The sequence below is a fragment of the Poeciliopsis prolifica genome, unplaced genomic scaffold (genome assembly GCF_027474105.1).
Source record: "Poeciliopsis prolifica strain line A6 unplaced genomic scaffold, Auburn_PproV2 SCAFFOLD001, whole genome shotgun sequence".
Lineage (NCBI taxonomy): Eukaryota > Metazoa > Chordata > Actinopteri > Cyprinodontiformes > Poeciliidae > Poeciliopsis > Poeciliopsis prolifica.
Window position 1 is genome coordinate 5,886,951 of NW_026562376.1, and position 12,895 is coordinate 5,899,845.

The 12,895-nt window shown below is 38.4% G+C and overlaps 1 protein-coding gene across 1 annotated transcript; it reads right to left on the reverse strand.

The window, feature by feature from the left end:
* Window positions 1-54: 54 nt before the first annotated feature.
* Window positions 55-12,241, reverse strand: apba2a (amyloid beta (A4) precursor protein-binding, family A, member 2a). Its single transcript, XM_055028860.1, has 12 exons — window positions 12,178-12,241; window positions 8,951-10,140; window positions 8,188-8,298; window positions 7,441-7,471; window positions 7,187-7,332; window positions 5,788-5,874; window positions 5,435-5,620; window positions 4,248-4,427; window positions 3,472-3,684; window positions 2,608-2,727; window positions 1,924-2,064; window positions 55-760 (listed from the first exon to the last, which is right to left on the reverse strand). Exons 2-12 carry the CDS (start codon window positions 10,106-10,108, stop codon window positions 689-691), a joined length of 2,445 nt encoding a protein of 814 aa, XP_054884835.1. The 5' UTR covers window positions 10,109-10,140; window positions 12,178-12,241; the 3' UTR covers window positions 55-688.
* Between the last annotated feature and the right edge of the window lie 654 nt (window positions 12,242-12,895).

Below are 12,895 nucleotides of genomic sequence, written 5' to 3' on the forward strand. Positions count from 1 at the left end.
GTTTTCAGTGTATTTTCTACAGCAAAGTGTTAATAAAACAAAAACAAACATGAGTTTAGGAGAGAAATTGTATTTTTTTCTTGAATACATTCATCCAGTAATGAGTATATTGATACATTCTTGTACTCTCTGTCACTCAAAGTGTTGTTGAATCTCCTTAAACATGAGGTGTGTGTCTTTGGCCTTCAGCATCGCTGTAATGCAGCGTTCGGTGCCTTTGTACATCATGTTTTCGTCGACTTTTAATACTTACTGTAATAGATTACGATGTCAGATCGAGACTGAATCCCTCGGTCTGTTATTTTTCCACAATCACATGCATACTGTGTTTTTGCAGGAGTAGTTATGGCCTTTCCAACAAAGCCAGCCCAAAGTATTTACCGTATAAGTACATTTTTGAACCCCATACGCATTATAAAAATGACTAAATAAAAAATAAATGTGCTAATTTATCTCTTCATAAGAAAATAATCATGACCATAAAGCTACTTTTCTTTGACACCATTACCTCACGTACAGTACTACAGACGGTATTCACATTATAAGGCCATTATGATGACGTAATTCAAGATAAGACCTGGAAACGATGTTCTTTACAGCATTGCAACAAGAAGCAAAACAATTTAAAATGGTAGAAAAATAAATTCCCTTCATCCAGAGCTTCAGCGGATCGATCCGTGCAGGATTTCTATATGTAGACCGGCGTCTCTTGACCCGTCAGGAGTCTGAACATCACTGCGGGCATCGTCTTCATGTTGATCTGGAGCAAAGACAGAAATGATGACGAGGAGCCATTCTGCAGGCAGGTTAAAAAAGCAATTAAGAAAGATTTTAACATCTAGTCCACGTGTGTCAGACTTAAGGCCCAGAGGCCAAACGTGGCCCTCAACACTCAAAATTAGATCAATAAGTCCTCCCAAAGATTGGAGAGACTTCAGTTTTCATTTCATTTGTTGATCTGTTCATTTATTTTGGATCCTTAAAATGTCCGTTAGAAATTAAAGTTTCTTAATCTTTGAGAGGATATAGATACAATATCATGCCTTTGTCAATATATTAGTTGAAAATTAGAAAAATGTCAATTGATTGTCCAGAATTTTATTTTTGTTCAATGGTCTTGCTGGATGTTTGTTTGAGAACATTAGTGAATAAAAACCATCATGAGTGAAAACAGCTAACAAACATCTCACAGATGATTGTTCAATAACAGAAAACAAATTATAGTCCAATTTAAAGTAACTAAAAAACTTAATAGGCGATGATGAAAATATGTGGTAAAACGTGATTTGTTTTATGAAAAACAAAAGCTGCAAACTCCAGCCACCCCTTTGGAACAAATGGAAACTGGTTTTCTGCTGGATTGACGTTGAATAGAAATACACAAATGTTTTCATTAGTTTACAACCCTTTGTGTTTATCTGTTGCATAAAACCCCAAAGCAATACAACAACGTCTGTGGCTATAAGGACAAGTTGGAGAGCTACCTGTTCCTAAACTAGGAATTTGAAGTGTAATGACAACGAGGAAACACTAGGGGGCAGTATTTATCAGAAAGAGAAGTTCACATTTTGTTAGTTGGAGTCAAATCACGCATTTACTTTTTAAAGTATTGTTAATTGTTACTTATTGTTCAGATAACTTTATCATCTCTGCTGCATTATTTACACTTTATTTAATAAATTTTATAAAACATAGAACCATACACTTGCCACTATGTATTCTTCAAATATTTATATTCTGAATGTTTTTTGTGTAGAAATGCTTCTTTTCTTGTGTTTGCGTTTGGGAAATCCCTGACATAGTATCTGCATGTTGCACCTCATGCATTTAAAACCATCCCAGTGTGAGAGTAAGTGCGTCATTTCATTTCTACGGCTCAGTAATCATTGAAAATTGCAGCTCTGCAGCCCAAAGATGTCTTACCTCACCCACGGAGACAGACAGAGTTTGAACAATCTTCTCGTGCGCCATGGCAACAACACTCTGCCCGTTTATTTCGATGATTCTGTGCCCGACCCGGACGCCGCCTCGCTCGGCAATCCCGCCTCGCATCAGACTGCAGATCTGACCAAAACACATCGAATATGGAGGAGACTCAACCCGTTCACACTGCAGACTTAGAGTCCCAAATCCAATTTTTTAGCCTAAATGCGACCTGTATCTGATATTTTCTTGACAGTCTGGAAACACAGATCGGATTTTTTTTTTATCATATTGTACTTAATACGATACATATCTGCTCACATTCATCCGACGTGAACCTCATTGATGCTCGACAAACGTCACTGTTCCGCGTCCTCAACAACTTTAAAATCGTAAGATATGCTCCAGCATTAGCATCCTTGTTTACTTCTGCAAACACTGAGCACTTCTTCTTTTACTCCTTCTTTGTGGTGGTTGGCAAATCACTGAGCTCTATGTTACGCGGGACATTTTCAGGTCGTTTGCAGTTCACATGGGAGATCACATACAAGTGGAATATATTTGGTAGTATGAACGACCACGACAAAAACGAACAAAAAGAAATCAGCTTTGGGTTACTTCAGGCTGCAGTGTGAACGTCGCCTTATTCAGGCTTGGAAACTTTATTGTCGGGGTTTTACTCACGATGCCGTTCTGAACGCTGAAGCCGAGCTGATACTTGAGGTCTGGTCTCTTTATAAGGACGGTCGTAACAGGAGGGCAGCTTACGATGCTCAGCTTCACTTTCACCTGATTCTTCAAACCCTGGAAGAAGTTTATTGAAACTGTTGCAAAGGTAATTAAGGTCTGGGCTTTGACTAGGCCCTGGAATCTCCATTACTTAGATGTCAACCAGTCACTAAAGGAACACCATGTTGCTGCATTTTAGGCAGAAAAACTTTTATTTTATTATTTAAAGAATGAATTAAATTGTTTATTTGCATATTTTAACATATGCTTAATGTTGCATAAATGGCCCAAGTGGTTAAATGAAAAATCTAATTTTTATTTATCCAAATAATCAAATAATTGTCAGAATAATCTATAAGTGGAATAATTGTTAGTCGCAGCAACTGTTGCTTTTAATTCATATGTTTCATTTTAACATGGGAAAAATGTCTTATTATAAATGGATAATCTGCCAGAGGAACTAGAACTTTTTAAAGAATATTAAAGAATTATAAACTATGTCTTGATGAAAAGCTGCTTGTAAGTAAGTTTTGCCTTATTTCAAATGTACTAAGATATTGGCTCGAGAAATTAGGTCAAAAATATTTGGTCAGATTTTGTATTTAGGTTTTAAAAACTACTCATTTTCCAGACACTAAAACCAGCTGGGTGTTTTTTAAAGCACTTGGATTGTTCTTAAAAACAGTTGAGGCCCAAATGGAAGCATAATAACTTGGACATTTTTACAAGTTATTAAAATTCACTTGCATTTTAGTACTGCAAAGTAGTGTAGATCCTAGTTTTAAGGTACAGTAAAGTACCTGTGACTGAGTTTCTTACCTTAACGATGCTCTGACAGGTGGCGAGTGGCAGACCCACCAGACTTGTGTCATTAATGGACATGATCTGGTCTCCCACGCTGAGTTTTCCGGACCGCGCCGCGGGGCCACTGTTCAGCATGCTGGCCAGGATGACGGTGGGCAGAATGGAGCCCCAGCCGGACTCCACTATCACCACGCCGAGGCTCTCGCCTTTCTGCTTCTCCACGTACAGCTGGAGCACGAATCAAAGAGCCAACATGAGTAGCTGAGAGAAGACGGCCCACCCACCTTCTTCAAATCTAACAAAAATGGTGTCAAACGTTGTTTTGTGCTGCTTTTTCTTTGGAGATATTAAAGAAAGTTTAAAGGTCCCCACATGTAGACAATCAAACAAAATTGGTGTCAATCAACTGTGATACGTTTATGTAGCAACAATTTTCATTTGTGCTGCATTTGTTTTGACGATATTAATGACAGTTCAAAGGTCAAAAGGTGAACCAGACCCCCCATATTTATAAAATCAAGCCAAATTGGTGTCAAACATTTATGCTACGTTTATGCAGGAATTATCTTTTGCTTGTGCTGCCCTTGTTTTGAAGATACTATGTTTGACTTAGCAAAATTAAACAACAACAACAAAAATGACCTTTCATGACCTCTGGGACATTTATTAGTATCTTTCAAATGATAGCACCACAAACGAAGACATTTTTTGCTGCAGGAACGTTTGTCGCCTTTCTTGTTAGCTCTGAAAAAGGAGCCAGATTTCCGTTGGGAAACCCAGGAACGCCTCACCTCTTTACGGTTCTCTGAGTTGGAGAAGTGCACGAGGTCGTCGTGGTACATTTCCTGGGAGTTGATGATGTCACTGTACTGTTTGTGGCTCAGGTCGGTCGGGTTGATGCCGTTGGCTCGCAGGAATTCCCGGTAGGCCACGCTGAAAGCCTGACCAATGGACTGCGCTATCAGCTGTGCCTGTGGAAAAGGGAGTTATGGGAAAATTAATCCACAGGGAAACGATCCCAGATGACAGAAGCAGAGAGGGCAGAAAATATGCCATAAATATCTAAAATAAAATATATGGTCGTTTTTCTTTTGTAATGTTCTTGTATTTTGTCACAAGCTTCAAAGTATTTTAATTTGATTCATAATTGTAAATTGGAAGGTAGAGGAAATTCACTTTTCAAGGCAGGTTTTCAAACTTTACAACACAAATTAACTAAATAAAAAAAGACAGTTTCAATTCACTATTATGTTACACCCATTACTTTTTATAATAGGGACAAAGTGAATAAATTATCATAAATTTTATGTTTTGAAATGTCTCCATACAACTTGCTGCCCAGGGAACAAAACTCTAATTTATCCACAAAAAAAAAATCCCCCAATTTCAACAACATTGTTAATGTATAACGACCTTTATTTGAAATATACGAATCAATAAGTTGAGCCATTAGAAATAATAAATATTCATTATATTAAAACAATCCAAACTAATTGTATTAATGTAAATTACCTTCCTGCTGAAATTAAACATTAAATGCTTTGATTAAATACACAAAAAACATTATTTAAAACTTTCCTAAAAATGTTCTCACTAAGTTTTCTGGGATTTAGGAAATAAAAATAATTTTGGTAATTCTAATTGACCTAAAACAAAAACAAAAAAGTCTGATTTTATTTCAGACCATCAGAATAAAATTATCTATCTTTTCATTTGGTGTGTGAAAATATCTGGTTTCAACTGTTAATAATATTTTCCAAATTTAGGCCTTTCATTAAATGTCAGATTGAACTTTATTACGAAACTGTGCAGATTGAATACAAATCACTTTTAAAGACTTTAGACAGAAATTAAGCACTTTGAAACACTGAAAACATCTAATTCTTGAAACCTGATCTACAAATCTCATTCCTTCACATTTAAACACACGTTTGTTCACAAACTTTGATACTTTTTGGAAGGTCTGACTCGTCCTTACGTCTTCAGACTCGAAGACGTAGCAGATCATTCTGTACTGAGTTTTCCCTTCGCTGGCAGAATCAGACGATTCAGAGAAATCCTCTGACGAAGCCTGGGACATGCGCCTCCGTGCCATTAGAACCACAATGCTGCCAATGTCGGCGATGTAGGATATGGTCCGCAAGGCACTGTCCATCATCGTCTCCTGCAGGCAGAGGACATAATCGGGATGTTTAAGGTGACTGGCACAGAAATAAATAAAATTTAATGTCAACTTCAGTCAGAGGCCTCTTCAGATTGGTTGCAACACTGACTGCTACTGGAGATATGAGGCAATTTTGCTCATATCCCTATAAGCTTTTGAATCCTGACCTGTGTGTCAGCATTCAGCACTTTGACAGCCTTAGTGGAGATGAAGAGGTCGACTTCAGTCATCATCTGAGAGTCTTCATCTTGGCTCTGAGAAGGGAGAAAACAGAAACCGACATTCCAGTTTGCAGTCCTTTACGTAGGTGCTGTAGTTGCAAAAATGCAACTGATCAAAGCTCTGATCTGGAGAAGAAGGTTAGCAAAACATTGTGAGATTATCCGTCCATTTTCTAACACCCGAGTGGGGCAACACAGAGACAAACAACCATGCACTCACACCAGGGAGAATATAGAGAAACCAATTAACCTGACAGTCATGTTTTTGGACTGTGGGAGGAAGCCAGAGTACCTGGAGAGAACCCAGGCATGCACAAGGAGAACATGCAAACTCCATGCAGGCGAATTGAACTCATGACCTTCTTGCTGCAGGGCAGCAGTGCTACCAACCGCGCCACTGTGCAGCCGATTGGAAGATCACAAAAACCTAACACTGAATTCACAAAGATGAGGTTTTATATGTTTTTTTCAAGATTAATTCTTGTTCATGTAGCAAAACAAAGAGGTTTTGTAACCTCTGCTCAACACCATGATGGTTAGTAAAATCATCGTCATAACAGACGATTAAAAAAACAACTGAATTTACAAAACAAGCGATACAATCTGCGATTATAGCCAGAGATGGTTAAAGAAGCATTTCTGAATTACTAATGAGGCTCATGGACAAAATACTAGTAAACCATTAAAAAAAAGCTTTTTCTGCACCTTTAACTGAGAATATAACATGTTATCCCACTAATCACAATGTGGCTGGTCATGAGGAATATTTTTATTTTTACTTTTACTACATAGAAAAATAAGATTTTTAATTATTCTACTGGATTAGTAATACAGTGTTACAATAAAGTATCTTACAAATACACAATTTGTTATCGGAGAAGAATTAATCAGTTACGTTAACTTTTTGGAAAAAAATATTTTTATCAGTGTTTTTACTATTTAACTTGAATAATTTTATTATGAAGTGTTTCTACTCTTATTTGAGTTAAATTTTTGGATTTTCTATGTATTGAATGAAGAGAAAACATGTTTTAACCAAATAGACACACACCTGCTGCTTTTATTAAAGTTCCATCAGTTTTATATTGAAAGACAATGCTAGTTTTGTAGTTGTTACTAATTATTTTTAATTCAGTCTTTTTTATATTATTTTATAACTTAATTTCACAATTAAGCTCTAAAAAACGACCTCAATCTGCTCAGTTCCCCTAAATGGAGCTTTATGGCCAAAATTGACTCCCTGTTGTTTAAACAAGCTGATGAAAGCAGAACGTATCGGTTCATTTGAATCACCTACAAACCGAATCAATAGACACCACTGGCTGTCTGCATGAATGCTGATTACCTTGATGCGGCTGACGGCTTCATGGGCCTGCGACATTCGCACCGACTTGGACGGATTTTTATCGGACAGCACTTGAGTGCATCCGAGGTAGTTAGCAGCGAAGATGATCCCGTCGATGAGATCCTCCGGCTCGCAGGGACCTGGGACTAAACGGCACACGTAAAAAACCCCCCAAAAAACAATTTATTTCAAGACACTTTCATGTACTGGAGAGATTTGAATGAAAAAATTTAGTGATAATGTGACGTTTTTACCATCCTCAAAGCAGGGAAAAGCAGCTCCTTCCTGTGATTTCACCCAAAAAAAGTTAACAAAATAAGAAAAGTTGACAGATTTTTAAATTAAATAAATCAGAAAAGTCAAAACAAAAAGCAATATTAATCGTAGTAAAATCAGTATACAGAAGTAGGGATAGAAAAAATGTCTTATCAGGATAAGAATTTGGATTTATTGTTGTCATTATAAATTTCTGTTATTGAAAAAGAACATCAATTTAAAAAATTTATTATTTTCTCCACTGTTTGCTTTTACGGAAGCATCAATAAATATTAAAAATATGATTAAATGTACACTGTAAAAAAACAAACATTTAATTTACGGTAAAATAGCAGAAACTGTGGTTGCCAGAATTTTACCGTATTTATAAGGCAAAATTCTTTCAACCACTGTTGTCAGTATTTTACTGTAAATTAGAGACTTTTTTTACAGCGCAGTTTAGAAACATAAATCACACTTTTTTTTAAGTTAGTAGCATCTGAAAAAGGTTTTTTCAAATGGGAATGTTTTTCAACAACAATGTTTGTGATTGTTGTTCTACGAATGCTGTAACCATAAATAGTGTCAGAGTATCATCCATATTGTCCTCACAATAATACCACAAAGTATCGCAATAAAATTCTTTTCAAAAGTACTTTTTCATATTTATTTTTTAGATGTCAATACCATAAACTTACAAACATGACTAATTAAGTCTTTAGTTTGGCAATAAAACTCATCTTCACCTTGGGAGAGTTGTCTTCCTCTACAGAGACCGGCTCTGGACATTGAGGCTGCTGTGGCTCCTCTGCCGCCTCCTCAGGCATCATGGCTGTGCTTGGCTTCTCATCCTGATCCTAACGAACACAAACATCAACGTTTCAGAAAAACTTTAGTGTAACTGATTACTGAAGGAAACTGCCGCAGGGTGAGAAGGTGACAAGGACAAAACACGGTTCCTATCGGTCTTCCTGCGTCGATGCAGTGTAAAAAACTACAGAGGATTTAAATGCTTCTGCAAGAGTTGCCAGTAGAGATGCACCGATTTATCGGCCAGGAGACTTATTGGTGCCGATTTCTTTACTTTTGTGAGTGTGGTGATCAGCTGATATCCGTCGATCTTATCTACCTCAGTGGTGGTTTAAAAATCAAGTGCTTCAGCTCTGCTGTGACTGAGGTGTGACTGACGGACCGGCCCCCCAGGTCATGTCTGCACATCTGCAGTTAACAACAGTCACCCCACTATTACCAAAAAAAAACTGTCTCTAATCTACATGCTTATATGGTGAAATTCTGGCAACCACATTTGATTTTAATGGTGCTATTTGACAAAATGTAATGTCTGTTATTGGATGTTTTATTTATGTTTTTAATGATATGCTACATGAAATGAGCTATGCAGATCAACTTGATTGATTAATTATGTTTTCTTTACAGAGAAGTAGTTGCTGATTGGAGGAAAACATTGAGGTGAAAACTAGTGAGATGGGAACTGTGTGGCTTCCTGACCTGCTCAGGTTTCTCAGAACCCATCGGTTTCTCCTCTGCAGTCTCGCTCTGCTGTTCTGCTGGGTGCTGCGGACCCGGAGAGGCTTTGACCAGCCTGGACTCGTTCTCCGGGTTGTCAGCAGGCGGTCCAGAAGTGGAGGGACTCTCTCTGAGGGGCAGGGCCCTCTGGGGGTCGGAGGGCGACTGAGCGTGACGCGTCGGAGGAGCAGGAGGGGGGTGATGGTGTTTGCTGGAACCGGGTCGATCCTTCGACCTCACTGCAGACTTTTTGCATGAAGTCTTTGGATTCTGCTCGGTGCTGCTGTTTGTCGCTGCTTTGATCCCAGAAACAACATGCTGCGCTTCGCCTCCTACTCTTCCTCGACCTTTAACCTGTCGCTCTTTCCCCCTCTGGGACGGCTCAGACTTTTTCCCGGCTCCTGATACGTTATGATTTCTCTGGATGTGAGTTTCATCTTCTCTATTCCTCTCCTTTTTAATCCTTTCACTCTCATTGCCCTGATAGAGGCTGGCGGGCCTCTCAGCGTTTCCCTCCGCCTCATCTAAATCCTCGATGAATCTGGCTCCATCCAACACCTCTTCAAAATCATCGCCGTCGTTAAAAAAGAATCTGTCTCCTTCGATTATTTTCATTCCCCCCTCCGCTTCATCTCCAGCAATGGGGGCACAATGCGACTTTAAGCGGTGACCCGTTCGGTACGGTTTTCCGTCGGGGTGAGGGCGTTCGCATCTCTTGGTGCTGTGATGAGGTTTCTGGGTGATCTGGTCGGCGGTGGGAGCGTCGCTGCTCTCCTCAGCTTGCTGTGCACACTCAGGTCCGCGCTGGTTGTAACATCTGATGCTGACGGCTGCCTGTCTGTTCATCTGCAGAACCTCGTGGTAGTCTTGCTCGACGTCCGAGCCCACGTTGTCGTACTCGGAGCAGGCGTCGTCCATGTCCTCCGGACTCGGGTCGCAGTTCATGTAAAAGTGCTTTGAAGGAGCCGGAGGAGTCAGCTGGTTGCTGTTGTCGTTCCGAGAAGAACGGGGAGGTCGCTGAGGCTCCTCGCTCACAGACTGGTCCTCCTGACTGGGTTTTGGAGGCCCGGCACTGGGGCACGACGGAGGGCCCGGGGCCAAGACTTTGGACATGTTTCCCGGCTTTTTCCCATGAGCCATAACTGGCCCCTTTAACTTTACTACCCTAAACCCTGCAGACAATGAAAAAGCATGGATGCATTTCCATTACAAGCTGGATTAATTTATGGCTGAAACAATTAATCAGATTAATCGTGATTATTTAAACAATCATCAACTAATTTAATAACTGATTAATCATATACAGACAATTTGCTACAGGAACAAAGTCAGAGCAGTTCTGAAGCAAAAATTGTTAAAATATATACATTCATTTTATATTTAAATGGAAAAAATAAATACATTTGTCAGTAAATTTGTTCTACCAAAAACTGAAGTGGCTGTTTTAGCTTCACTTTATTCAAATTCTATTAAAATCCAGCAACTTTTGCAATCCAATCATTAATCGGTTTATCTAAAATTAATGAACAGATTAGCCCTAAACTGTGTTGATGTTAAGTCAAGAAGAAAGGGCAGAAATTTCCATATATAGATGTTAGAACTATTCTTAATTTAGCTGCAGACACATCCTTTGCTTCAAATGATCAAACTTTCATTTGAAAAAAATTAAGTTATTACATTTTGGGTAAATTTTTTTTTACTTTCTCAGGTTGAAAATGAACTACATTATTTATTTATTTGTCTCTTTTCAAAGTGTATATGAAATTGTAAGTAATTGAATGAAAAATATACAGAACGTGCCATTTATTTGTCCGATTAATTGATTAATCGCCATTATAGTTAATTAAAATAATTGTTAGCTGCAGTCCTATCATTCATTATGCTATAAATCTGTGATAAATGTGTGAGTTCAGTTTAATACTATTTCACAAATAAAAGAAACATTTATCCTTTAAAATTCAACTTTAGGTTTATTACACTTTATTAACTTCATTTGAGTAGGAAATTTCTTTTTATATTAAAATGCATGAGACGGTAACAAATGTTTTATGAATAAACAAAACGCTTTTTGTAATAACATCACCTTAACACACTATTTAACCTAAAATCCTTTTTATTTATTTATTGCTTAAAAATTTTATTTTACCCCCCAAAAATCTCCTACTTAGAAAAATTCCATACAATATAAAACTGCTGAAGTGTCACACTGTTTAAATGCTCATACTACAGTTAACGATTAATCGACTACTAAGAAGTCAATAGCAGATTCGTCACGAATAATGGTTAAAAAACACCAAATGTAGTTACATTATCACAGATTTTAGACGTGTTGACATTTTCTAAAGCATGGAGGCCATCATTTTGGGGGAATTTGACTTTAACTGTAAAGAAAAAAACGAATCTTATTCGCTATAATGGTTCTGGCCCCCTTTATCATTTATTCAGCACTCAGGACTTTGCCTGTATTGAGGCCAGGATAAACAAGTCACACCCTCATCTGAACCTCAATCCTCTCTGTATCAGTCTCAAACCTGCGCATCTTAAACTGGGGCTTTTGTCTCATGCTTGAGTCTAATCCACACATTGAAATTAGCCAAAGTGGCGTTGATCAGATTTTATTGCAACTGGGATCACGGCATCAAACGCATGAACACCTCCCCTTAATCCCTGCGCACAGACCTAATCCTGACCTCTCCGTGGTGCTGAACTACCAATTAAAACAATGAGGCTCATTACTGAGCAGAAATGAGACTATATGATGGGGGATCCTGTAACTGCAATGCCCTTGAGGTTGGTTTTTTTGGTATTTTTGTAAAGCCATTTCTCCCACTGGTACCGCAGCCTGCAGGGGTGGTTGTTATTGTGGCTCCCCCCTCCAGTGCACGCCGCGTTTTCTCCCTTTTACATGCTGATAAAACAGTCTGATATAGATTTTCCTCCACATAAAGGAGACCCAGAAAGGACACAGACTCCCTATATCCCGATTCCAATGGTTTAACCATCTGAAAGCATCCCATTATCCTGCTGCTGCGCTTCACATCGACCTTGATTCTAAAGCATCGAGACTGCACCATGCTGGCATCGTCCTGTTACTAATGTGGAGCTGATTCACCACCAGAACCCGAGCATCGTTTTTAGCGTTTCTGCCCAACATGCATCCCTATTCTCTTTATCGTCTCAGTGCATAGAAAGGTACGTGTGCCACTTACCGACATCAGGGTTGTGGGCGGCCCTCTTCGTACAAACGCTCTTGTGTTGATCAGATCAGATTGCTCTCCAGAATAGGGGGTGGGGTGAAAGACCGGGGTACAGGAATAAAAGACGCTCAGAAACATATGGGGACAAAATGGGAAAATGTTCGCAGACTGCTCAAAATGGTCTAATTTAAAGGTAAAACAAAGTGGGCGCACAAATGACTGATAAATGAACAACTAATTATTTTATATTCTTAATGTAGCTACTTTGTATTGAACATAAATGGCTTTTTCAGTTTGTTATTTTGGTGTACCGTTATGAACATTAAATTCAATGGAATTAAACCAATATGTTTGAGTAACTAACGATTTTTGTGGTTCAAAATAAATATGAAAAAATATCGATGTGTCTTGGATCGATTTTAAGAACTGAAAGTACACTCGTCGCTCGGCTGGATGAGCCTGATAAGCGGGATTGTCTCAAATGGGAAGTCCGTGTCTATTTTTGGGATCCAATTTATTTGGGTAAGCTCACTTATGTTTTCTCCTACATATTGTGATGTTTCTAAGTTATTTACGTGCCCAAAGGTCTGTATTATCATTATTATTATAGTTAATTTTCATGAACAGGTTCATTTTTTCTAATGAACCTGTTCTTGATTCTAACTACAAGTTCGGTCTTTCCAAATTAAGTCAAATCTTTCGTTTAATTAATGATGGAAGAAAGTAAAAT

What these genes read in the sequence shown, in the direction of transcription:
- apba2a (XM_055028860.1), bottom strand. Translation starts at nt 10,108, where the DNA reads ATGGCTCATGGGAAAAAGCCGGGAAACATGTCCAAAGTCTTGGCCCCG. An exon ending in GTTCTGAGAAACCTGAGCAG is followed by an intron (nt 8,299 to 8,950) that starts GTCAGGAAGCCA and finishes TGTGTTCGTTAG; the next exon opens with GATCAGGATGAGAAGCCAAG. An exon ending in AAGCCGTCAGCCGCATCAAG is followed by an intron (nt 5,875 to 7,186) that starts GTAATCAGCATT and finishes CTCCCTTCTCAG; the next exon opens with AGCCAAGATGAAGACTCTCA.